The sequence below is a fragment of the Peromyscus eremicus genome, chromosome 5, assembly GCF_949786415.1.
Source record: "Peromyscus eremicus chromosome 5, PerEre_H2_v1, whole genome shotgun sequence".
In the NCBI taxonomy this organism is placed as follows: Eukaryota; Metazoa; Chordata; class Mammalia; order Rodentia; family Cricetidae; genus Peromyscus; species Peromyscus eremicus.
In genome coordinates this window covers 97,043,288-97,069,238 of record NC_081420.1, presented here as the reverse complement: position 1 = coordinate 97,069,238, position 25,951 = coordinate 97,043,288, and the positions used below count along the sequence as shown (strand labels likewise).

At 46.2% G+C, this 25,951-nt stretch overlaps 1 protein-coding gene across 3 annotated transcripts; it reads left to right on the top strand.

The window, feature by feature from the left end:
* Nucleotides 1–22: 22 nt before the first annotated feature.
* On the top strand, nucleotides 23–25,951 carry Aars1 (alanyl-tRNA synthetase 1). 3 transcript variants are annotated; one of them, XM_059263992.1, is made up of 21 exons: nucleotides 23–242; nucleotides 4,440–4,604; nucleotides 6,660–6,848; nucleotides 7,100–7,245; nucleotides 8,308–8,499; nucleotides 9,332–9,476; nucleotides 9,799–9,944; nucleotides 10,596–10,704; nucleotides 11,186–11,336; nucleotides 13,184–13,308; nucleotides 14,175–14,319; nucleotides 15,389–15,567; nucleotides 16,894–17,007; nucleotides 19,258–19,464; nucleotides 19,910–20,094; nucleotides 22,436–22,544; nucleotides 23,173–23,286; nucleotides 24,041–24,160; nucleotides 24,277–24,363; nucleotides 24,664–24,777; nucleotides 25,402–25,951. In XM_059263992.1, exons 2-21 carry the CDS (start codon nucleotides 4,461–4,463, stop codon nucleotides 25,585–25,587), a joined length of 2,907 nt encoding a protein of 968 aa, XP_059119975.1. In that variant the 5' UTR covers nucleotides 23–242; nucleotides 4,440–4,460; the 3' UTR covers nucleotides 25,588–25,951. The 3 variants fall into 3 exon arrangements, with proteins under 3 accessions (XP_059119975.1, XP_059119974.1, XP_059119976.1); XM_059263991.1 differs by lacking the exon at nucleotides 23–242 and adding an exon at nucleotides 1,865–1,986; XM_059263993.1 differs by lacking the exon at nucleotides 23–242 and adding an exon at nucleotides 1,929–1,948.

Below are 25,951 nucleotides of genomic sequence, written 5' to 3'. Positions count from 1 at the left end.
CCGAGAACCCTTGCCTCCGAAGACCCTTGGCAGCCCCAGCCAGAAGGTCGCTTGAAGTCTCAAGTTTGCCGTTCGTTGCTGAGTTGATCAATGACTAGAAATCCCTTGACAGCAACTCAGTGTCTGTTTTTTAGGAGCTGCTGATCTCAGCCAGGCGGTGGTGGTGCACGCCTTTGATCCCAGCACTCGGGAGGCCGAGGCAGGAGGATCTCTGTGAGTTCGAGGCCAGCCTGGTCTACAGAGTGAGTTCCAGGACAGCCAGGACTGTTTCAAAGAGAAACCCTGTATCGAAGAAAAAAAAAAAAAAAAGGAAATAAAGAAAGAAATTCTGATCCCAGCCGGGCGTAGTGACACATACCTTTAACCTCCGAGTTTGGGAGGCAGAGACAGGCAGATCTCTGTGAGTTCAAGGCCATCCTGGTCTATATATTGAGTTCTAGGACAGGCAGGGGTTACATAGTGAGACCTATCTTAAAAACAAAACAAAACAAAACAAAAAAGACTTGGTCTTGCTATGTAACTGTGAACAAAAACTCCTAAAAGAGTTTATGTGTACAGAGATTGGTCGACTGATTAGATATCATTTCAGCGCTGTGGAGAGACTGGAATGTTGCAGGTCCAGAGGCTAATTACTTTATCTTGGGCTAGAAATAGCTATTCTTTACCCATCTCTGTGTTGGACCTAAAGTCTTCTACTAATAGATAGAAATCATTTGGGATCTATTAACTTAGCAGACCCAAAGGCTAAGGATGCCATCAGATAACATCTTGGGGCTACAGATAAGGCTTTCCCCACCTTGCTATATTCACCCCTCTGGTATTTCCACCGATGGATTTTAAAATTGCCTTAATTTATGACTTTGTTCTGTAAAACTATACAACTTAATGAAACAGTTTCCATGTTGGAATATGTAATTTGGGGTTTCCTCATTTGTATAAAGGGGATACTAGCCGACCTAATAATACAGTTTAAAAATTAAACTGTGTGTAGAATGTTTTGTGTGTGTGGTATTTTAGACAGTGTCTATTATGGACCAAAGATGGCCTTGAACTCCCAGTCCCCCTAATTCTACCTCTCAAGTACTGGATTATAGGTGTCGATCACCATTAAAGGCTTTCCCTATGAATGTTGACTGTTTTTCTAAAGCAAATGTTGGGCCTGATGTCCATTAACTTGTGTTAGGTCATTTCTTCCTCTTCAAATTCAAGAAATTGGGATAAGAAGGACAAATATAAAGCTGTCCCTGGTGTCACAGGAATGTAATCCCACCTACTCTGGAGGGTGGGACAAGACTGAAAAATTCAAGGCCAACCTGGACAATTTGTCCAAACCCTGTGTCAAAAAGAGAGAGCTGGAGGGATTGATAAGTGATAAAGCACTTTGGCCTGGTTTAGGCACTTATTGCAGTCCAAAGTACCGTTAAGCAAGAAATACAAGTCTAATTTTGGTAACAATAAGAACATTTGATTGGTGCACACGTGCAATCCTAGCACTGGACAGGCAGAGAGGCAAGAAAATCCCAATTTCGAGGCCAACCTGGTCCCTGTTTCAAAAGGCCAAATAAAGAACCTTTGAGGTCTGTGTATCACTTTGCAGTTAAAACAGGAGTGCTATACCAAAATCTGCAATCGCCACCAAATTCATGTTCCCATCCCTCTTGTTAACTGTAGACTATTAGGGTTTTACCAATGTTACCCAAAATGTCGGCCTCCAAGAGCCAATAGCCAACCCTGTCATGTGACACCCAAGGTCCCAGCTTTCTTGAGCATTGCATCAGCCAAGCCCAGCCGCCTTCCCAGAAACCGGTTTGTAAACTCATTCGCGCTCCGGATGGTTGGCATGTGAACGGACCAATGACATCTGTTGAGGACGAGGCGTAACGGAGCACTTTTCCTGCGAGCGCTCTGATTGGATGGCGAGGTTCGGGGCTGGTGCTGGCGCTGGCGGGTGGGTACAGCTGTGTGTCCTCGCATCTGAGGGAGCAGGTAACTGGGGGCATCTGGCGGTGGGCTCCGGGCGACGACCCGGACCCTGGGGGAAAAGCAAGAGGGCCTCGAGAACTCTACGAGAAAAGCCAGGCCTTGGGGGCGGGGGGAAGGGGGCACTGCGCCAGGCTGCCGGCCGTCCCGCCCCTGGCCTGGGAGCCGGAGCTGGGCTGGAGCCGAGCCCCAGGCTTGGCAGGAGCACGAACTCCGTTGGAGCTTTTGCTATTCTCTCGGGGCACTGAAAGTGGTGCGGCCTCGGGTGGACTTGGCGAGGACCGAGACCTTGGGAAGATCGCGGTTGCTGTCCAGTAATCCCCAGACCCAAGGTTTCGTCTCCTCTGATTTTAATCCCTTAGGGGGTTGGGGGAGCAGGCCTGAAGACCAGGGTGACCCAGCTGGGTGGAGTCCCGCTGAGGGACATAGCCGTTTAATCTTTTTATGTTCTCACACCTTATCCCAGACTGGCTTGAACTCAGCCCGGTAGCCTGGGATGGCCTCGAACTAGCGGCAGTTCTCCTGCCTCGGCATTGTGAGTGCTGGAATCACAGGTGTAAGCCACCACTCAATTTCCCTTCCTCAGCCTCCTGAGCGCTGCGATTTTGTCTGGCGGGGGACACAGGCTCTGAACGGTCTTCAGTCTCTATAGGGCGAATAACCAACATATTAGGTCCCAGTTAACACTTGCTATTTCTGTGTATAGTGGTCTCCCTGTGGAGGGCACTGACGGACTCTCCGTCTTGGTTTTCAGCGCATAATACGTGTTCATTATGTTGAATGAATAAGCAAAGATGGAAAATTCAAGTGTTCTTTGGAATGTAACTTTACCTCAGGTTACCTATTTAGAGAAGCAGTTTTCTTTAACTAGTATGACTTGTTATAAAGGTAAATTCATTTTTACAACCATTGTTGAGAGAAGCATGTACAGGAGGGGTGAAAAAGAATGTGATGTGACAAGATTTCTGAAAACCTTAACCTGGACTGCTTGTCATGAACAGCAAACCCTGTGGGAACGCTAGTCCGGTTTTTTTCTCTCAGCCTGTTTTACCATCTTTTTGTCCCTTTGGGGCTTCTGTCTCAATGATATGTTAATTGAGTTGTAAGTAAATCAGTTGGAGTGTGGTTGATTGAATTGGGATGTCTTGTGCTGTGTGAATATCTTTAAAAACTCGGTGCTTATTGATGTAAATAGTATCGGTTTCATTAGTTTTTGATTCTCACGAAATCCTGTTGATACGAGGACTAAACTCAAGCTAAAGTGTTGCAGTTAAGGTTAGAGCTGGGTCTAGAATTCTAGAGACTTGTAGAGAATAGCATGAATGAGAGAGTTCTCATTTTTCTGGGCACCCAGTGCAGCTTGGTACTACAACACTAGATATGATTGGTATGCTCACCAAAACCTATCACCACCCCCATCCCCCATACACCCTGCCTTTCAGGGACATAATATGTATAAAAAGGCTTTGAAGCTATGAAGTTGCCTTTTTTCAACTTCTGTCTCTTTTGAGTCCCTGGGCTTATCAGTTGGCTTTTCTTCCTGTAGCTGATTTTGAAATGATGTATACTCTACCACTGAGCTATCCCTTCTCCCAGTTCTTTTTAATAAGCCCTTCCCCAGCTAGGGTTCTGGAGATTTTAGGCGTGTGTGTGTGTGTGTGTGTGTGTGTGTGTGTGTGTGTGTGTGTATTTTTATTTTATGTACATTGGCATGAGGGTTTCAGATCCCCTGGAACTGGAGTTATAGACAGTTGTGAGCTGCCTTGAGAGTGCTGGGAATTGAACCAGGGTCCTCTGGAAGAACAGCCAGTGCTCTTAACCACTAAGCCATCTCTCCAGCCCCCAGGTTGATACATTGTTGATACTTTAAGGTAACTTGTGGCACAAACAGGCTTATCAAACTTGGATCCACGGCCACTGACACCAAAGTGTCAGCCCAAACCTAGCATCTCTGGCTTTGGGGATATGGAACTGTGTGCAATCTTCGAGAGGCGGGTTAACAGAGTTTGAAAGATCTTTAGACACCAGTAGATACAGACTCCTCCTCTCGTTGAAGTGAGCCCCTCAAGGATTCGGATTAGAATCAAGGTCTCCTGAGCCTCGCCCTTTTCCTCACTGGGACTGTAAAGACCGTGAGGTCCGTTATTCTTTTCTGATTCCTGGCAGTGGGTGCTCAGTGCATATTCGTTCAATGAATGAAGACAATGAATAAGTCACCTGCTCTCCTTGATGTCTGTTGAGGATGGCGGGTGTATAATGGCCAGGGCCACTCTGCTGGTACAGCAGAAATCTTCCTCTGACAATAACTCTTTCCTGGGACATTGCAACACAGAGATTTTAGGATCAAAAAGGCTAACCTTTGTCATTCTTTGACTTGGCTTGAGAAGCCGTGAGTCTTGTGTAATGCCTACTTTTAGTTTTATTTCCCCTAATTTCCCGTCATTCATTCTTTTGGTTAGTTCCCTGAGGTGACTTTCAAGATGGACTCCATGCTAACAGCAAGGGAAATACGAGAGCGGTTTATAAACTTCTTCAAAAGAAATGAGCACACTTATGTTCACTCTTCTGCCACGATCCCGTTGGATGATCCCACTCTGCTCTTTGCCAACGCAGGCATGAACCAGGTAAAGATTTTCATTCTTTCTGACAGACTTGACTGGCTGAAGGCAGCAGAGCAGCAGTTAAAACACAGCTCTTAGAGTCAGACAGAATCCCGGAAAGCCTGTGTGGCTTCCCATGGTGAGCCTGAGTTTCTGAAATGAAGAATAGTAACAGTGTGGCTTGTGGGTAATGTTTGGAAGTAAGAGGGTTGGGAAGATGGTTCCCACACCTGGCCAATAAGTTCATTTTTTTTTTTTTTTTTTTTTAAGATTTATTTATTACGTATACAGCATATATGACTGCAGGCCAGAAGAGGGCACCAGATCTCATTACAGATGGTTGTGAGCCACCATGTGGTTGCTGGGAATTGAACTCAGGACCTCTGGAAGAGCAGTCAGTGCTCTTAACCTCTGAGCCATCTCTCCAGCCCCAATAAGTTCATTTTTAAAATGAGTCTTGAAAAGATTATTATTATTATTATTTGTGTTTTTTTTCCGAGACATGTTTTCTCTGTGTAGTTTTGGTGCCTGTCTTGGATCTCACTCTGTAGACCAGGCTGGCCTCGAACTCAAAGAGATCCACCTGGCTCTGCTGGGATTAAAGGCATGCACCACCACCGCCTGGCACATTTTTTTTTTATGTTTATTTTATTTTATATGTATGGGTATTTTGTCTGCATGCTACATGTGTGCCTTCCAGAAGAGGGTGTCAAAGCCCCTGGAACTGGAGTTTCAGGTGGTTGTGATCCATCATGTGGGTGCTGGGAATTGAACCTGGGTCCTCTTCAAGAACAGCAAGTGTTCTTAACTGCTGAGCCATCTCTTCAGCCTCTTAAAATCTTTATTTAAAGATTAATTTATTTTTATTTTATGTGTATACATGTTGCTTGTACATATCTATATATATACTCCATGTACATTCCGTGTCCACAGAGGCCAAAAGAGGATGTTGAATTCCCCTAGTATTGGATTCATATTAATTGTGAGCTACCACATAGGTGCTTAGAACTGAACCTGGGTCCTCTGTGAGACCAACAAGATCTCTAAAATGCTGAGCCATCTCTCTGTATTTAATTTTTTTTTTTTTTTTTTGTTTTTTTGTTTTTTGTTTTTTGAGACAGGGTTTCTCTGTGTAGCTTTGCGCCTTTCCTGGAACTCACTTGGTAGCCCAGGCTGGCCTCGAACTCACAGAGATCCACCTGGCTCTGCCTCCCGAGTGCTGGGACTAAAGGCGTGCGCCACCACCGCCCGGCTCTCTGTATTTAATTTTAATTAATTTATCATAGTCACAAGCAGCTACTGGTTTCCAAGTTGGAAAACATCAAATTGTACAAGTCTGGTAAGAACAATAAATCAAAGCTGTATGACTAGCAGTGACAAATCAAAGTGTGAATGGATAAAACCCCAGAACAGGGACATATCAAACCTTCATGTCCAATCCTTCATCAGCAAGTGGTGATCACACTTGTCTAATATGTTTCAGTGTTTTTCTTCTTTGACACCTTTACTCCTAAGTGAGCATATCCATTTGTTAGGTGAGTTCTTCTAGAAGGATGATCTAAGGTAGTGGCTCTCAACCCATGGGTCATGACCTCTTTGGGGGTCACATACCAGATATCCTGCGTATCATATTTACATTACAATTTACAACCATGGCAAAATTACAGTTAGGAAGTAGCAATGGAACAATTTTATGGTTGGGGGTCAGCACAACATGAGGAACTGCATTAAAGGGTTGCAGCATTAGGAAGGTGGAGAACCACTGATCTAAGACCTAGACATCATAGTCGTTAAAGACGTTTTTACACATCACCTTCAGCTGTTCAGATGTGGTGGGGCTTCTCCTGTGCTGGTGATGTTACTAGCAGTGGAGAAGACCTTTATGGTATTGGGTCCAGGGAGAAGCTGCTCCAAGATTAGCAGACTCTACCTTGGTTCTGTCATACCCCTGCTTCTAAGTGTCCAGGCTCACAAAATCCAAACGACAGTTGGTGTGCATCCACTTCCTGCCAGGTTATGGACACTTGACATAGTCTACAGGCCTTTACAAAATTAAACTGTTCCTTTCTCTTTTTTTAGTTCAAACCCATCTTCCTAAACACAATTGACCCATCTCACCCTATGGCAAAGCTGAGCAGAGCTGCCAATACCCAGAAATGCATCCGGGCTGGGGGCAAACACAATGACCTGGATGACGTGGGCAAAGATGTCTATCATCACACCTTCTTTGAGATGTTGGGTTCCTGGTCTTTTGGAGATTATTTTAAGGTAAGCTCAACATAGGTGACTTAGTTTAATTTCCACAAAAGGGACTGAGTTATTAATTTTGATTGTTTTAAAACGTGAAATATCATTTAGACTATTCAGGAATGAAGGGCATTTAATAATTCTGAGACTCCCTAGAAAACTTTTATCATTTGATGGTTTTACTTTCTATTTCCTATGTAAGTCGAATCTTTGTAGTTTTTAAAGACGATATCATGGTTTTGAATCCATGTTCTGTATCTTTCTTTTTGTAGGAATTGGCGTGTAAGATGGCCCTGGAACTTCTCACCCAAGAGTTTGGTATTCCAGTTGAGAGACTCTATGTTACTTACTTTGGTGGAGATGAAGCAGCTGGCCTAGAGCCAGACCTGGAGTGCAGGCAGATCTGGCAAAATTTAGGGTAAGGGGACTGGAGAGGTGGTTCAGTCTTGCAGAGGACTGGAGTTCTGTTCCTAGTCCTGAGGCTGTGGTTCACAGCAAGTACCTGTAGGGGATCTAACACCTTTGGCCTTGGAGAGACCTGTGTTCACATGGACATAGTCACATACGTACATAATTTTTAAAAAATTCTTTAAAGAAATTCTTAAATATTAAAAAATGGTGTGTGTGTGTGGTGGGAAATAAGAATGTAACCCACTTACTTAGAGAGATTCCTAAATTCAAGGACGGTCAACCACCTGTAACCCCTGTTTTCTTCCTTCCCTTTCTTCTTCTCAGTGGGTTCCAAATATACACTCAGTCACTCAACTATACCCCCAGCTCCTTGGCAGTTAATTATTACATTTCAGTGTGAAACCCAAGTTTGATGACATACCTATAATTCTTATACCTGGTGGCAGAGGAAGCAGGATTCTAAGGTCAGGGCCAGCTTTGACTACATAGCAAGACTCTGTCTCAAAAGCATTAACAAAAATGTTTTCATTTTAAGTTTTGACAGGCACATGCTGCATCTAAACCATGGTAGTCCTTTTTTTTTTTTTTTTTTTTTTTTTTTTTAATGGAAAGAACTTTTGTAAAGAAAACATGTCAGGTGTGGTGATACACACCATTGATGCCAGCAGTTGGAAAACAAAGGCTGTGGATTTCTGTGAGTCGGCCAGCATCATCTACATAGCCCGGTTCATGCTCACCAGGGCTACATAGTGAGACCCTGTCTCAAAAAAATAAAAGAAGGAACGATTTGCTTAAATTGTGTTCGTATTCAAAATAAATATTTTTGTTGTATGTATTCTAGGCTTTATGTGTATATCTTGACATTGTTATTGGGTTGTGACCGTAGCATTATGAGGAGTCATGTTCTGCTTCCTTAGTAGGCTGTGAATGTCGACTTAATATTAGTGACTGCCAGAGAGGGAGACTTCTTTGTGAGAAATCATAGGGATCCATTGTGTGGTAGAAGCAAGTCTTGGAGGGATTTTTGATGATGGCGTCCAAGTGGGTTTATCTTCCTTGCTCTGTGCAGACTGGATGATGCCAGAATCCTCCCTGGCAACATGAAGGACAACTTCTGGGAGATGGGTGACACAGGCCCCTGTGGTCCCTGCAGTGAGATCCACTATGACCGAATTGGTGGTAGGGATGCAGCACACCTTGTCAACCAGGATGACCCCAATGTGCTCGAGATCTGGAACTTGGTGTTCATCCAGTATAATAGGTAATGTGGGCCCTGCTCCTTCCTGCTCAGAGCAGTTCTTTTCTTTAACCAAGCAGAGCAAGGGGAATCGGCTGCACAGTGACTTCATGGCTGAAGGTTGTTTGGGATTTTTATTTCTGGAGACAGTGGGCAGCCCTGATGCAGGCTTCAGATGCTCCTGGGATCATGTGGCATTTCTTTAAATTATATTGTTGGGTTTCCATTCTGATCTGTGGGACAGGGATGTACCTATTTTTTTTCTTTCTTTTCTTACTAAGAAAATTTTTTATTCATTTTACATACCAACAGTATGTAAATATACTCCCTCCAGCCCCACCCCCCCACTCCCTCCTCCAAAAAGGTAAGGCCTCTCATAGGGAGTCAGCAGGGCCTGGTACATTCAGCTGAGGCAGGTCCAACCCGCCTTCCCCCCCACCCCCCTGCATCAAGGCTGTACAAGGTGTCCAAACCATAGGTAGTGGGCAGGATGTACCTATTTTAAAAGCTAATCTTATATAATACCTTCCTGAGCCATTTGCCTTCTATTTAAGAATAAGAGCTGGGCGTGGTAGTGCATGCCTTTAATCTCAGCATTCAAGGGCAGCCTCGTCTACATACAAAGTCCAGGACAGCCAAGGCTATGTAGAGAGACCCTGTCTCAACACCATCCCCAATCCCTCCAAAATAACAAACAAAGCCAGGATGCTGGGTATGTATCTGCCCCTCTCTTCACAAACCGGACAAGGGCAAATGGTGAATAGTAACACCTTTCAAACAATGCTAAGTGAGTTTTAACCAACAGGACCCAACGAGGCCTGGGTCCCTGCTTCAACTTCCTCTTTGTATCATACAGAGAAACTGATGGCCTTCTGAAACCTCTTCCCAAGAAAAGCATTGACACAGGGATGGGCCTAGAGAGACTGGTGTCTGTGCTGCAGAACAAGATGTCCAACTATGACACTGACCTTTTTGTTCCTTACTTCGAAGCCATTCAGAAGGTACTGATCCTATTGTGAGCATGGATGCTTCTCTGGAGCTTTGCAGGATGGACTTCAGCATGGCCATCCTAGAGGGATGGCCATATGCTTTGACAGCCCAAAGTACTTGTTGCCATCTGCCCACTTCATTAGTGTTAGCCTACCCTTCTCTGACGAAGGGGATGCTATGCTTTTGGTCAGGGGTAGGGCCTGGCTTGATGCTCTTTGGCTGTCTCTACTATCACTTTTTTGGAGTTGTGGGATGTGGCAAGATAGTCATCCTTTCCTAGACCTCCTTGCCCTCTAGGACTATCTCATCGGCCCTTCTGCTGTTTACCTGTAGGGAACAGGTGCCCGGCCGTACACTGGGAAAGTTGGTGCTGAGGATGCCGATGGAATTGACATGGCCTACAGGGTTCTGGCTGACCATGCACGGACCATCACCGTGGCACTGGCTGATGGTGGCCGGCCTGACAACACAGGACGGGGGTGAGTCCCTCTCTGGGCAGGGTTTGAACTAATACCATGAGTTTTCTGACGGTGGAGTTTAAAGCCATACTTTATTATTCTTTTGTCTTTGGAGTACGTAGAGGGATCCCTTCCCTCTGCTCTTTTTTTTTTTTTTTTTTTTTTTTTTTTTTTTTTTTTTTTTTTGGTTTTTCGAGACAGGGTTTCTCTGTGTAGCTTTGCGCCTTTCCTGGAACTCACTTGGTAGCCCAGGCTGACCTCGAACTCACAGAGATCCGCCTGCCTCTGCCTCCCGAGTGCTGGGATTAAAGGCGTGCGCCACCACCGCCCGGCTCCCCTCTGCTCTTTTTAAGAGCTGAAGGGAGTTTTAATTTATTTGAAGACTACTATATTTAATAGTTTCTATTAATTGCTGAGGGAAGGCTGGCACTCAGGCCATCAGACAGGATCTTGGCTTATCCCAGGAAACTGCATTCCTGACAAGCTGGCCTAGGATCTCATACACCAGTCTGGGTTTTTTGGTCTTGGTAGTGAAGCCAAATTTCTGCAAACACAGAGGGGATCCAAAAGTTCATGTTGCTCTCTTTGAGTAGAGTTCTAAGGGAGCTACCATGGAGCCCTCAGCCAGGGATGTTTCCTAGCAGGAAACATGCTAAAGTCTGCTTTTCACAGGTACGTGCTGAGGCGGATTCTTCGCAGAGCTGTTCGATATTCCCATGAGAAACTGAATGCCAGCAGGGGTTTCTTTGCTACATTAGTGGATGTTGTTGTACAGTCTCTGGTACGTAGAGAAAGTCTCCGCTTTCATAGTCTAAAAGACATGTGGTGGGTGGGAACATACTGTTAATGGATATTGTTTTTAAAGATTTATTTTTTTTTATGTATGAGTGCTCTATCTGCATGGACCCCTTTATGCCAGAAAAGGGCATCAGATCCCACTAGAGATAGTTGTGAGCCACCATGTTGTTCCTGGGAATTGAACTCAGGACCTCTGGAAGAGTAGCCAGTGCTCTTATCTTGTTGAACCATCTCTCTAGCCCGTTAATAGATATTTTAAGATAGAGATGATGGAGATCAGGTATGGTGGTAAATGCATTTAATTCCAGCATTTGGGAGGCAGAGGCAGGTGAGTTTGGGGCCAGCCTGGTCTACATTGGGAGTTATAGGCCAGCCAGGGTTATAGACATAGTGGATCCCCAGCTCCCAAAAGAAGGGTGTGTGTCATGGAATAGTCTCTGCCCTCACTGAATCTCTTTTGTCAGGGAGATGCATTTCCTGAGCTAAAGAAGGACCCAGACATGGTGAAAGATATCATTAATGAAGAAGAGGTACAGTTTCTCAAGACACTCAGCAGAGGACGGCGCATCCTGGACCGAAAAATTCAGAGCTTAGGAGACTGCAAGACCATTCCAGGTGAGGCCTAGTTGTCGCCTTCCTTCTCCCCCAAGGCACAGGGAAGTCAATCCTTCCCAGAAAGAATGGTTTCTCACCTCTGCCAAGGTTGAAAGTACCTTAACTAAACTGCTTTTGGTGTAAAGTAAGACTTAGAGCAAAAATAATTACAAAAGAATTTACTGCAGTATTCAAACAATACAGAAATGAAAAGTGAATACCTTTTCCAAATACATTTCTCAGAGGTAAAACAACACTGTTAGGAGCTGGCACAATGGCACTCGTAATCTCAGCACGCTGAGGCAGGAGGATCACAAGGTCAAGTCTGTGCCACATAGCAAAATACTACTCAAGAGGAAAAACATTAAAGATTTGGTGTGTAACCAACTCTTCAGGATTTTTCTCTATTTGCATGAAATTGCAAATAGATGTGTTTTTTGTTATTGTTAGTCTTGGTTTTTCAAGACAAGGTTTCCTCATGTAGCCCAGGGACTAGTTCTGTAGAACAAGCTGGCCTCAAACTCAGAGATCCGCCTGCCTCTGCCTCCTGAATGCTAAATAGGTGTTTATGTCTGCCTATTTTACACATAGAAATAACATTTGGTGTTTCGTTTTGGGTTTTTGTTTGTTTGTTTGTTTTTTGTTTTTGTTTTTGTTTTTCAAGATAGGGTTTCTCTGTGTAGCCTGGGGAACTCACAAAGATCCCCCTCCCTCTGCCTCCCACATGCTAGGATCGAAGGCATGCACTATCGCCACCCAGCTGAGAAAAATAATTTTAAAGGGCTTTTTTTTTTTTTTTTTTTTTTTTTTTGGTTTTTTGAGACAGGGTTTCTCTGTGTAGCTTTGCGCCTTTCCTGGAACTCACTTGGTAGTCCAGGCTGGCCTCGAACTCACAGAGATCCGCCTGCCTCTGCCTCCCGAGTGCTGGGATTAAAGGCGTGCGCCACCACCGCCTGGCCTTTTTTTTTTTTTTTTTTTAATTATAGTGTGGGTTTGGCATGTGATCACAGTGTCCATAGAGGAGAGAAGAGAACATTGGACACCCTGGGAAACTAGAGTTAGTAAGTGGTTGTGAGTAGCCTGACATGGGTGCTGTGAACCAAACAAACCCAGGCTTCTGCAAGAGCAACATTGTTAGTGCTCCTAACCTCTGAGCTATCTCTCCAGTTCTGATTATTTTCTTTTTATTGAAGTGTAATATTTAAAGAGAAAGATTAATGGACTCATTTATAGTGCTTAGATCAAGAAACAGAATTTGGGAGCTGGAGAGATGGCTCAGTGGTTAAGAGCACTGACTGCTCTTCCAGAGGCCCTGAGTTCAGTTGCCAGCAACCACATGGTGACTCACAACCATCTATAATGAGATCTGGTGCCCTTCTTCTGGCCTGCAGGGATACATGCAGGCAGAACACTGTATACATATTAAATAAATAAATGCTTTAAAAAAAAAAAAAAAAGCTGAGCAGTGGTGGCACATGCCTTTAATCTCAGCACTTGGGAGGCAGAGGCAGGAGGATCTCTATGAGTTCGAGGCCAGCCTGGTCTACAGAGCAAGTTCCAGGACAGCCAAGACTTACACAGAGAAACCCTGGCTTGAAAATGTACCTTCTGCTCAGTCCTAAAAGATTTGACTTGCCTTAACCCTGCTCACTTCTGTTACTCCCAGAAGCCTCCTGGGAAGGGAGGGTTTGGCATGGGAAGGGAGGGTTTGGCATGGGAAGGGAGGGTTTGGCATGGGAAGGGAGGGTTTGGCATGGGAAGGGAGGGTTTGGCATGGGAAGGGAGGGTTTGGCATGGGAAGGGAGGGTTTGGCATGGGAAGGGAGGGTTTGGCATGTTATTTTCACACAATTCCTTTGTACTCTGCAGGAGATACTGCTTGGCTCCTCTATGACACTTACGGATTCCCAGTGGATCTTACTGGCTTGATTGCTGAAGAGAAGGGCCTGGTGGTCGATATGGATGGCTTTGAAGAGGAGAGGAAACTGGCCCAGGTGAAGAATGTCAAGAGTGACTTGCTGAACACCTGTCTTCTCAGTTCATTAGCTCATTTCCATCCTCAGTACTGTCTGTCTGTCTGTCTTTCTTTCCTTTTTTTTTTTTTTTTTTTTTTTTGTTTATCGAGACAGGGATTCACTGTGTAGCCCTGCTGTCCTGGAACTCGGAGATCCACCTGCCTCTGCCTCCCAAGTGCTGGGATTAAAGGCATTCGCCACTACCTCCTGGCTTGCTTTTTCTTTCCTAAGAAGTGGCCTCTATTTCTATTACCACCAGCACCCAAGAAGAAAAGAATGTGTAGTATAGGCAGGAAAGGCAAGACCTACTCAGGTACAAATCAGCTTGACTTCTTTCCCTTAAAGTCTTTTCCCTAGACCAGTGGCTCCTAGCTAGACCATCCTTCCTGGACCATTTTGTAATAATGTGTTAAAGGCGTTTTTAGTTTTCATAACTAGAGACAGATGCTCCTGTCATCTTGTTGGTAGAGCCTTGAGATGCTGCTCAGTGTCCTGCCATGCAAGAGGACAGCCCCCCCCAAACAAAGGCTGGTCAAGCCCCAAATGCCAGTAGTGTGAAGATTAAAGAGTGCTATTTTTTTTTGTTTGTTTGTTTGTTTTTCGAGACAGGGTTTCTCTGTGTAGCTTTGCTCCTTTCCTGGAACTCACTCTGTAGACCAGGCTGGCCTCGAACTCACAGAGATCCTCCTGCCTCTGCCTCCCGAGTGCTGGAATTAAAGGCATGCACCACCATCGCCCGGCCAAGAATGCTATTCTTCAATTTTTCCTTGGCCATAGTTTGTCAAGTCTCAGTTCTCTCTTCTCTTGCATTGCGGTAACTAAGGCTTTTTCTCTTGTTTTGACAGCTGAAGTCACAGGGTAAGGGAGCAGGCGGGGAAGACCTCATCATGCTGGACATTTATGCTATTGAAGAGCTCCGGGCGAAGGGTCTGGAGGCCACCGACGATTCTCCAAAGTATGACTACCATGCCGACTCCAGCGACAGCTACGGTATGCTGCCGTTTGTTCTGCTTCCATGCTGTCTGCCTCTTAATCTGGGGAGTTTGAAGAGATCAGTCTCAAGGTGCCCAGCAGGTCATACTGTGTACCTTTATTCTTATAAGCATCCTCAGCTGGTGGTTTCCTTAACTATGTTGAAATATAGTTACAGAAAGTTGTTTTTTTTAAAAAATTATAGGGAGGTTCCAGCCACTCTTAAACCAATTTCCCTTAATTGTAACTCCTTACAGAGAAAAAGGCAGTTGGCCCTGAAGTAATCACAGTGGCTGTTGAACTCTGCACGAGCATAATCGAATTTTAAAGTCTAAATAAGCAAATAAATATGTAGTACATGGGCCCTAGCAGAGATCTTCTACCAAAATCTATATAGTTAGACTGCTTGTTAGTTTGACTTTTTTGAGACAGGGTCCCACTGTGTAGCCCTGGCTAATCTAGAACTTTCTATGTAGACCAGGCTGGCCTTGAACTCACAGGAATCCACCTGTGTTAGCCTCCCAAGTGCTTAGATTAAAGTCGTGTGCCACCGTGCCCAGCTCCTGTCCATTTCCACTATGCCTAGCCCAAGTCCATTAGGAAACCCCTGAGTTTTAGAAACTGGGACAGTTAGTCAACCTACTGTGTATTGCTTTCCTAGTGGGAAATCAGCGTGCTAGTTATTTTATAAAGTCTGATGGGCTGGCTTTCAAAATAAAAGTAGACAATTAGGACCTAATGCTGAGAAATAAAATTTAGCAAAAGGCAACTAAGAATATGTGATTGGAGCCAATTATGGTGTTGCATACTTTTAATCCCAAAATCCAGGATGCAGAAGCAGGTGGATCTCTGTGAGTTGGAGGCCAGCCTGGTCTATATAGAGAATTCCAGGCCAGCAAAGGCTACATATTAAGGCCCTGTGTCCAAAACAACCACAAAAAGAATGTGTGGATTGGGCTGGGGTCGGTAAATCAGTGGTAGAGTGCTTGTGTAACACGTGTGAGGGTCTGGGTCAGTCTCAGCACAGGGGAGTAACATATGTCGATAGAGTCACTGACCTGTCTCCCCTTTTCTGTCAATTGAGCAGTGTTTGAGTGCGCAGTGGCTACCGTGCTTGCTCTGCGTAGGGAGAAGATGTTCGTGGAAGAGGTGGTCACGGGCCAGGAGTGCGGAGTGGTGCTGGACAAGACCTGCTTCTATGCCGAACAAGGAGGGCAGATCTACGATGAAGGCTACTTGGTGAAGATTGATGACAGCAGTGAGGATGTAAGGCCCGACTCTTTCTTGTTCTCTCTGGAAGGCCAGGCATGGAGCTGGGTGGCCTCTTTTGCTCCTTCATACTCTGAGCTGTGGGGAGCTGATTTGACAGACATTAAGGTTTTATTCTTTTGTTGGTGTTTCTTCTGTAGACAAGAGGACTGCTTCTTCCATTTGTTTGTTTGTTTGTTTGAGACAGGTTTTTTTCTGTGTAGCCCTGGCCATCCTGGAACTCATTCTGTAGACCAGGCTGGCCTTGAACTCAGGGATCTGCCTGCCTCTGCCTCCTGAGTGCTGATGTTAAAGGCGTGCGCCACCACTGCCTGGGAGGGCTGCTGCTTCTACCTGTTGTTCTTAGGTACCTTGTAGGGTCCTTGCAGCCAGGATGCCAATGCCATCGCTGCCTCCTCTGTGCTTCCTTGTGAATAAGGATAATGAGGATACTCTCTTTTCACTTGTTGTATGGTTTTGTTTGTTGGCTCTTTGAGACAGGGTCTCACACTTACAGCTCAGGTCAGTCTTGAACTCCCAGCAGTCCTGTCTCAGACTTTCCTGTGTTAGGAGTAGAGGTATTCATCACCATGCCTGGCAGAGACTACTCTTGAAGGACATTTTTTTTTTGTTTTAATTTAATTTATTTGTTTATTAAGAATTTTTTTTAATTCATTTTACATACATACAAATAGACCCCCCCCCTTTTTTTTTTTTTTTTTTTTTTTTTTTTTTTTTTTTTTTTTTTTTGGTTTTTCGGAACAGGGTTTCTCTGTGTAGTTTTGGTGCCTGTCCTAGATCTCACTCTGTAGACCAGGCTGGCCTTGAACTCACAGAGATCCGCCTGGCTCTGCCTCCTGAGTCTGGGATCAAAGTTGTGCACCACCACCACCCGGCTCAGATCCCCCCTCTTATCCCTTCTCCTACTCCTCCCAAGCCTTCCCCTTAAAGGACATTCTTACAGAAAGCTCAGCCTCTGGCTTGGCCACCGCTGAGCATTTGGTCCTGATGAGGCAGTCGCTTGGTCTCCTTTGGCAGCTGATTTCCTCCCAGTAGGACAGGATCCACTTCATAGAGTTTTCGGATGTTCTTTGCTAAGGAAGTAGTTCAGTTGGTACAGTGTTTGCTTGGCATGAACAAGGTCCTGGGTTCAATCCCAGCCCTGTGTAAAACTGGGAGTAGGGCTATGTATGTGTAATCCTAGCACTTGAGAATGAGAAGGCAGGAAGACTAAAGTCAGGTTTGCCCTAGGCCACCCAGTATAAAGGGCGGTATGTGTATCATCCAATGGGGGGGTATATGTGTACATAAAAGGAGTAAAAGTTGGTGTCCTTGACTCTGCAGAAAACTGAGTTCACAGTGAAGAATGCCCAGGTCCGCGGCGGGTATGTGCTGCATATAGGAACATTATATGGAAACCTGAAAGTGGGGGATCAAGTCCGGCTGTTTATTGACGAGGTAAGTTGCACATGCTGGTCCACGTTTGATGTTTATTTATTTACTGAGACGTTTTGAGACAGTCTCTTGAACGCTATGTAGTTTGTAGTGGCCTGCGCTGCCCTGCCCAGCTTCCCATTTGATCTGGTTACGAGATTAATTACCTCCTTTGGTTGTAACTGTTTTTAATATTTTTATTTATTTATTTTGGCTTTTTTCTTTTCTTTCTTTCTTTTTTTTTTTTTTAAGGCAGAGTCTCTCTATAGAGCCCTTGCTGTCCTATAACTCACTATATAGACCAGGCTGGCCTCAAACTCACAGAGGCCGGGCGGTGGTGGCGCACGCCTTTAATCCCAGCACTCGGGAGGCAGAGCCAGGCGGATCTCTGTGAGTTCGAGGCCAGCCTGGACTACCAAGTGAGTCCCAGAAAAGGCGCAAAGCTACACAGAGAAACCCTGTCTCGAAAAACCAAAAAAAAAAACAAAAAACTCACAGAGATCCCCAGGCCTCTGCCTCCAAAGTACTGGGATTAAAGGCATGCACCACCACACCTGCCTATTTTTAATATTTTTTTAAAGTATATTTATTTTATCTCTGTGTGCACATGCCACAGCACACATGTGGAGGTCAAGGACAACTTCAAAGAGTCAGTTCTTACCAAGTGGGTCCCAGGTATTGAACTCAGCTTGTCAAGCTTGGTGGCAAGCACCTTTGCCTCCTGAGACATTTTGTTGGCCCGTCCTAAGTGAAACTGCTAGCAAAGTACAGTAGTAAGTTTTGGTGCATTTTGTAGATTGTAAGGGAAGAAGCTAACACTCAAGCCTATTTGGTCCCAGGTTAATCTTTTCATAGTGTTTTATTTACACTTTGACAATTTCATACACGTATATAATTTATCTTGATCCTGTCCTCTGAAACACCTCCTTCTCTCATGGATTACTTTTCAAACTTCAAGAACTTTTTCAGGAGCCAAGGAGCCTGCATTAAGAACTCAGAAGCCGGGGTTGGGGATTTAGCTCAGTGGTAGAGCTAGGGTTCGAGCCTGGGTTCCAGCCTCAGCTCAAAAAAAAAAAAAAAAACCTCAGAAGCCAGGCAATTTGCCATTCTTATTAAGCAGGAGAATCAAGAGTTTGAGGTTGGCCTCTGGATTACCCAGTGTGACCCTGTCTCAGAAACAGAAAAGGACTAATTCTATTACATGTGACAGAGCTCCAAAGTAACAGCCTCAAATAGGTGGAATGTGTGTTTCACGTTATATAAAAGTTACAGGGCCCGCTTCTCCTTGCTTGTTGCTTATCTCTAGGGTTTTCTTAGGATTTGGTTTCATGGACCAAAAAGGTAGTTCTGAGGCATGTTGTCCAGGCCAGAGGTGGGCAAGCTTCCTTTTGGAAAGGGTTGGGTGTAGCTAGAGTTTTCCTGCCTGGCCCACAGTCAGGACAAATCTCTCTCACCTGCCAGTCCCACAGCCACTCAGACCCGACCAAGTAAACACAGAGACTTATATTGGTTACAAACTGTATGGCCTTGGCAGGCTTCTTGCTAACTGTTCTTACAGCTTAAATTAATCCATTTCTATTAATCTATACCTTGCCACATGGCTTGTGGCTTACCGGGATCTTCACATGCGGCTTGTCATGGTGGCGGCTGGCAGTGTCTCTCTGACTCAGCCTTCCACTTCCCAGCTTTATTCTCCTCCTTGTCCCGCCTACACTTCCTGCCTAGCCAATGGCCAGTCAGTGATTTATTTATTGACAAATCAGCAACAGTTGGGTAGTAAGTATTTTTGGCTTTTCAGGCTACACAGTTTCTCAGCTATGCTGTGGTACTGTATGTCTACTGTGTGTAAACAGATGAATGTAGTTGTGTCCCGATAAACCTATTTACAAAACCTTATCAAAACCAACAACAGGCTGGGATGGTGGCCTTTGATCCCAGTACTCGGGGAGCAGAGGCAGGTGGAACTTGGAGTTCTAAGTCAGCCCATGCTACATAGTGAGAGACTGTCTCCTAAAAAATAAAACTCAGACAACAAGTCAGATGTGGTCCATCAGCCCTAGTGTGTTATTCCTGTTCTAGGCAGAGGAAGGAGGAGGGCACACCCCTTGAAGGTACCTCATTTTCACATCCTCTTGACCAGAACTTAGTTGTACGCCTACACTTTTCTATAAGGAAAACTGGGAAAAACTGTTGTTACCCTGAGCAGCCTTATAGTCAACAGATTTTTCTAGTACTTGGGGACAGCTCTCCAGCTGCCTTCTCTGCCCTCTGCAGCCCCGGCGGAGACCTGTCATGAGCAACCATACAGCCACACACATTCTGAACTTTGCCCTGCGCTCCGTGCTTGGGGAAGCGGACCAGAAAGGCTCCCTGGTTGCTCCTGACCGCCTTCGGTTTGACTTCACTGCCAAGGGAGCCATGTCCACCCAGCAAATCAAGAAGGCTGAGGAGATCGTCAACGCCATGATTGCTGCAGCTAAGGTAGGTTCTACCGTGTCTGAGTTCTTGGGACATGAAGCTCACGCTCCTGCACCATCACTTTCTGTCACGGAGGCACAGCAGTCCAGATGTTCTCATGTACCATGTCCTGACTTGTTCATGGCGACGCTGAAGGCAGCGATCCTCAGACTGCTTTTATAGTGGTCACCCATGCCACGTGGAGGGAGGGCTTTGATCTCCCACCTCCTTAAACAGTGTTTTTGGGCTGACATACAGTGTTTTCACTTCAGATTTTGCTTGCAGTTGAACAAAAAGGTTAGAAATTCCTGTCTGGCTTCCTTTGCTTTTGCATGGGATATTTTTTCAGAAGGCTCAGGGTGTGTGCCAGACCCAGTGGGGTTACAGGCCCGTGTTCTCTCCATGGCAGCTTCCTCACCGTCTGAGGTTATTCCAGCTTTGTTTCCCTCTTGTCTTCTTTTTATGGCAGCCTGTCTATACCCAGAACTGTCCCCTGGCAGCAGCAAAAGCCATCCAGGGCCTTCGCGCTGTGTTTGATGAGACCTATCCTGACCCCGTGCGAGTCGTCTCTATTGGGGTCCCAGTGTCGGAGCTGTTGGATGACCCCTCTGGGCCTGCCGGCTCCCTGACCTCCGTTGAGTTCTGTGGAGGAACGTGAGTACTTTGGTAGGAACAGCAATAGATGAGCTCACCTGCTTTTGGCATCCCCCTGTGAGGATATGAAGCTAGACCAGACTGACTGTCATGTTCCTTTGTTAGTTTATTATTTTGCCGCGCTTTGGATGGAACTCAGGGTCTTGCAGATGCTAAATAAGTGTTCTATTGAGCCTCAGATTCTAATATTTCTAAGATGAAGTCCTCAGAAATGTCAAGTAAGATTCCTGAGACTCCTAATAGCCTGATGGTCCAATCAGATGCCTCAGTGTGTCTGACGTTAGCATTTCTTAGGTTTCTAATGAAATGTTCTTCCCGGGACAAAGAGATGAAGAACACTGTCTGCACATTTAAAATTGCTGGTTCTTGTTCCCTGGGTCCAGCCTCAAAAGGAAGTTGGTGGGAATTCAGGATTCAGCAAGGCTTTAGAGTACTCACAGAGCTCCTGTGCTGGCCCTGGCTCATTCTAGTCCTGTGCCTGTATAATTCCCTTTGCCAGCTTGAGCAGCATCTGGGAAGGGAAACTGAGCCCATTGTCTGAGAGCTCCTGAGCAGACCCTGTGGTAGACCTGGCTCAGCTGGCTTGGGAGAACCACTGGTTTCTGCCAGTTCAGATTCTAAAAGGAGCCTAGTACACATGACCCCTTAGGGAATGACTTTCAAAGATTTTGTACCAACCTCTCAGCATTCGACTAAGAGTTAGTGTGTCATGCCCAGATCTCCGGGACCCCCAAAAGACCACCATGGAGACCGAATCCCGTATGTAAAAGCAAAGAGCCTTTATTTTCAAGCTCCAGGGCTTGGTCTGTCTGTCCCATGACGAGGTGAGAGCAGAGAGCCCTGAGCCAGGCAAAGTAGGGTTTTTATCATAACAGAGGTTGGGGTGAGGGGATTTCCAGGGTTCAGGACCCTGATTGGCTGACATTTGTCGAGGGGTATCTGTAAAACAAAGATAGATACGTGCTAGACTCAGGGACATCTGGCCACCTTATCTAATGATTGGAATGTTTGGGATGTCAGGTACTTCTCCATCCCTGGGTAGATCCCTGGGTGGTGTCAGCTAATGGCTTTTCCTGGATCTGGGTGTTGTTGCCTGCCAGTAAGCTTGTCACAGAAGCTGTGTCTGGGCCTTAAGCCTGCCATGGCTGCAGTGTGTCAAGCTATGTTGGGGCCCCCTCCACACGTGCACACTTTGAGTTCTTTGAGCAACTGGAGAACAAGGCCTATTTCTAGATCCAGGTAATGTGATAAGATTTTTAAAAGTAGGGCTGAAGGGATGGCTCAGTGGTTAAGAGAACTGGATGCTCTTCTAGAGGACCTGGGTTCAATTCCCAACACCTACATGGCAGTTCACAACTATCTTTAACTCCAGTCCAGGGGATCTGACACCCTCATACAGACATACATGCAAGCAAAACACCACTGCACATAAAATACGAATAAGTAAATCATTAAAAAATGTTTTAAAAAATTTTTTATTTATTTATTTTTTTTGGTTTTTCGAGACAGGGTTTCTCTGTGTAGCTTTGCGCCTTTCCTGGACTCACTTGGTAGCCCAGGCTGGCCTTGAACTCACAGAGATCCACCTGGCTCTGCCTCCCGAGTGCTGGGATTAAAGGCGTGCGCCACCACCGCCCGGCTTAAAAAATTTTTTAAAGTAATCCCAGCACCTGGGGAGGCAGAGGCAGGAGGATCTCTGTGAGTTCCAGGACAGGCTCCAAAGCTACATAGAAAAACCTTGTCTTGAAACATGGCCCTCCCCTCCAAAAAAGTACTCTTCCAATATTCTCAACTAATGAGCATTTTTACATATATTAAAATATAGCTTATGTTCCACCAAAAGATCAAAATGTCACATGCAACCTAATAACAATATTACTGAGTTGGATATTAGGTATCAGCATTTTGATGAGAGTCTCACTTGATTTTCACAACAGCCTGTGAAGGAGACCTGTCCCCTTTTATATTGGGAAAGCTGAGGCTCAGTCTGAACCCTGGCTTCTGGGTCAGCCCAACTTGTTTTCCTTCTGTTCCTTCACTTGCCTGTGCTTCTGACCTGTGCTCCTAAAATCCCGTCAGAGTGAAAGGTCACTGGGGGTGTGGTGGTGCACTTAATCCCAGCACTTGGGACGCAGAGGCAGGCGAATCTATGGTTTTAAGGCCAGTCTAGTCTATATAATAAATTCTTGGCCAGCCAGGGTTGCACAGTGAGACCCTGTCTCAGGAAAAAGGTCTTTACCTACTGTGAAAGACTGGATTACTTCATAGGGAAGAGGCATCTCACCCACCCAGGGCTCCCAGACTTCCTCTTCTTCATAGCCTTTTACGCTCTGCCCTTCAGGCATCTACGGAATTCTAGTCACGCAGGAGCTTTCGTGATAGTGACTGAAGAAGCGATTGCCAAGGGCATCCGGAGGATTGTTGCTGTCACAGGCGCTGAAGCACAGAAGGTGAGGTCAGGTGTGTGGGCCCTGCCTGTCAGAGGAAGCTGTCACTGCACAGGATTCCTAGCTGTCAGTGTCTCATCTTTTATATCTTGGGCTCAGTACATAATGGCACTTGCCACCAAGACAGACAGCCTGAGTTTGTCGCCAGGGATCCACGTAAAGTGTAAGGAGAGAACTGGCCCCATGAAGTTGTTCTTTGACTCCCACGTGGGTACCCTGCACACACATCACACACAAAATAATAATAGGAATTTCTCGAAACAAACAGCATCGTGGAAAACAAGAATACATAATGTGGGTCTTCCTCCTGGCACAGTCGTGTGCGGGAGGGCAAGGCAGAGTTCTCCTTTTGCTTCATCGCCCTTCCCTCTGCACGTAGCCCACACAGCCCACCTAACGTGAGGAACGTGGCACAGAGGACCATCGTTCTGTGCTCGGAACTCTAGCTTGACCTGAGGAATGGTCATTTCACCTGATTACCCTTGGACCTGAGTTACAGTGTAGCCTTTGCTGGCTCCGTGTGTGTGTGTGTGTGTGTGTGTGTGTGTGTGTGTGTGTGTGTGGCCAGAGCACTTGCTTCCTGAAGGAAAGACACCACTGGTGTTTACATCTCCAATTGTTCTCTTCCCAGGCCCTCAGGAAGGCCGAGAGCTTGAAGAAATCTCTCTCTGTCATGGAGGCCAAAGTGAAGGCCCAGACCGCACCCAACAAAGATGTGCAGAGGGAAATTGCCGACCTTGGCGAGGTAGGGATGGCCTCCCTCTGCTTCTGGGTCTGTGCGATCCTTAGCAAGCCTGAGGAGTAAGACTGTCCTGTGCTTGAACTTTTTGTTCTTTTAATTGTGCTTTTTTGAGACAGAGTCTTACTCTGTAGTCCAGACTAGCCTGGAACACACTATATAGCTCAGGCTGGCCTTGGATTTGCAGCTGTCCCCTGGCCTTACCATCTCTCTGCAAATATGAGTCACGTGCTGGGCGGGGGAGGTGGGGCGCCAGGCTTTTTGTTGATGTTTGAGAAAGGATATCACTGTGCAACTCATGCTGTCCTTGAACTGTAGCACAATGGCTGGTGTTTCTTGGTATGCTAAGCTTCCAGCGAGTCTTTGGAGGCTATGTTCACACCTAGGTCTCAACTTAAGAGCTAAGCCCTCTTTGTAATGCCCTGCTGTGATGGCTGCTACATTAATAGAGTGACTAGTCCTTTTTTTTTTTTTTTTTTTTTTTTTTTTAAGAGTCTTCTGCCTGCATGTGTCCCTGGAAGAGGGCGCCAGATCTCATTACAAGTGGTTGTGAGCCACCATGTGGTTGCTGGGAATTGAACTCAGGACCTAGAGTGACTAGTCTTCAAGCCAGCAGATATCTTTGTGGTTTTCTCTGTTTTCTCAGACACTGGCCATGGAAAACTTTGGTTCAAAGACAGATGGGTGGGATAGAGTGGGCTTGAATTCCCCCCTCCCTCCTAGTAGCAAAGACCTGGACAGACTTCTGTTCTGGTTCCAGGCCCTGGCTACTGCAGTCATCCCCCAGTGGCAGAAAGATGAACAACGAGAAACTCTGAAATCCCTGAAGAAGGTCATGGATGACCTAGACCGAGCCAGCAAAGCCGATGTCCAGAAGCGAGTAAGTCTCAGCACTGTTGGCAGCTGGAAGGGTCCAGAGGTTTTCCTGGGCAGAGGCTCACACGGTTTAGTCTGGGCTCTTGGCCTAACTAAGCCTCTCTCCTGGACTTCTTGTAGGTGTTAGAGAAGACGAAGCAGCTGATTGACAGCAACCCCAACCAGCCCCTGGTCATCCTGGAGATGGAGAGCGGCGCCTCCGCCAAGGCAAGCGGGCTGGGGCCGGGGCCGCCCTGCTTGTCAGCTCTGTATGTATCCCTTCTGAGGCCCACTGCCGAGTCCTGAAGTTAGGCTGAGCCCCGGAGAGATCTGGTAGCCTGAGGAAGAAGGAGCGCCCGAGGGGAAGAGTTTGGCCAGGATCCTGCCTTTGGTCTTTGTGTGGGCTCCTGGAGACAGCATCTGCTCTTGGAAATGGGGTGGTGCTCTGAGGGCCTATTCCACAGACACCTTGTAGAAAATAGGGCTCCCTGCCCCATTGTATGACCTGACATGACGTTCTCCCCACAGGCCCTGAATGAAGCTTTGAAGCTTTTCAAGACGCATTCTCCTCAGACATCTGCCATGCTGTTCACAGTGGACAATGAGGCTGGCAAGATCACGTGCCTGTGTCAGGTTCCCCAGGTAAGAACTTCCTACAGCTTTACTCCAAACAAAAGTCTGCAGCCAGCCTTTAATCCCAGGACACAGGAGGCAGAGGCTGGAGGATCTCTGAGTTTGAGGCCAGCCTGGTCTAAAGAGCAAGTTCCAGGACAGAGGAGCCCTGTCTCAAAAAAAAAAAAAAAAAAGCCTGCAAACCCCAATGCCAGTGGGAAGCATTGTCTGTAGCTTCTCAGAGAAGGGGTCTTCGTAGTATTTGTCAAGACTCGTGTGTGTGTGTGTGTGTGTGTGTGTGTGTGTGTGTGTGTGTGTGTGTCTGTCTGTCTGTCTGTCTGTGTGTGCATTCCTCATGAGAAAGTGCTGATTTTATTCTTCCATTTGTTACTTCCTTTGGTACTTTTTACCCCTCAGGCCTTCTTATTGGTAGATGTATTAACTACTGGCTGATGCCTGGCATTTTTTTTTGTTCACCTTGACAGTGGCCATAGCTGCTCCCCTGTACCAGCTGTAGAGTCAGTCTTGGCCTCTGGTAGCATCACCCAGGATACAAATGGGTTTGGGTGGCTCCCCTCCTTGTGGTGTCTGTCCCTCTGTATCCCACCTCAATCTCATCTTCTCTTCTGACCATTTCCCCTTCCTGTCTTCTAGAATGCAGCCAACCGAGGCCTCAAAGCCAGCGAGTGGGTACAGCAGGTTTCGGGCCTGATGGATGGTAAAGGTGGTGGCAAGGATGTGTCTGCCCAGGCCACCGGCAAGAATGTAGGCTGCCTTCAGGAAGCATTGCAGCTGGCGACGTCCTTTGCCCAGCTCCGCCTGGGAGATGTGAAGAACTGACGGGAGGGAAGCCCTCACTGGGACCCATTTCCCCGTCAACCAGATGTGTCAGAATGCAGGAGTCCACCCAGGAGCTCTTCTGCCACGAAGACATTTGTCTTGGGACCTTTCAGTAGCCCTGTCCGTCCTAATCCAGCAGTAATGGACCACACTTGGAGCTGCCCTGCCACTCATCGCCCCTCCGTTACTGCTCTGAGCCATACGAGTCAGCACCATCTGTGTAGCATCACTACCCAGGAATGCCGTTTAACATTGTCACGATCATGTCTAGGTAACGTCAGCTCTGCCAGCCTGAGGCTTCTAGGTCTGCAGATAGGGAGCCTTTTTGCTGCAGAAAATAAAAAGGACCATGTGCAATACTTGA

Bases quoted from the DNA above. Each gene is read 5' to 3' on its own strand.
- Aars1 (XM_059263992.1), top strand. From the start codon at position 4,461: ATGGACTCCATGCTAACAGCAAGGGAAATACGAGAGCGGTTTATAAAC. The intron at 8,500-9,331 runs GTAATGTGGGCC...TGTATCATACAG, and splicing joins GTGTTCATCCAGTATAATAG to AGAAACTGATGGCCTTCTGA. The intron at 24,161-24,276 runs GTAAGTCTCAGC...GACTTCTTGTAG, and splicing joins AAGCCGATGTCCAGAAGCGA to GTGTTAGAGAAGACGAAGCA.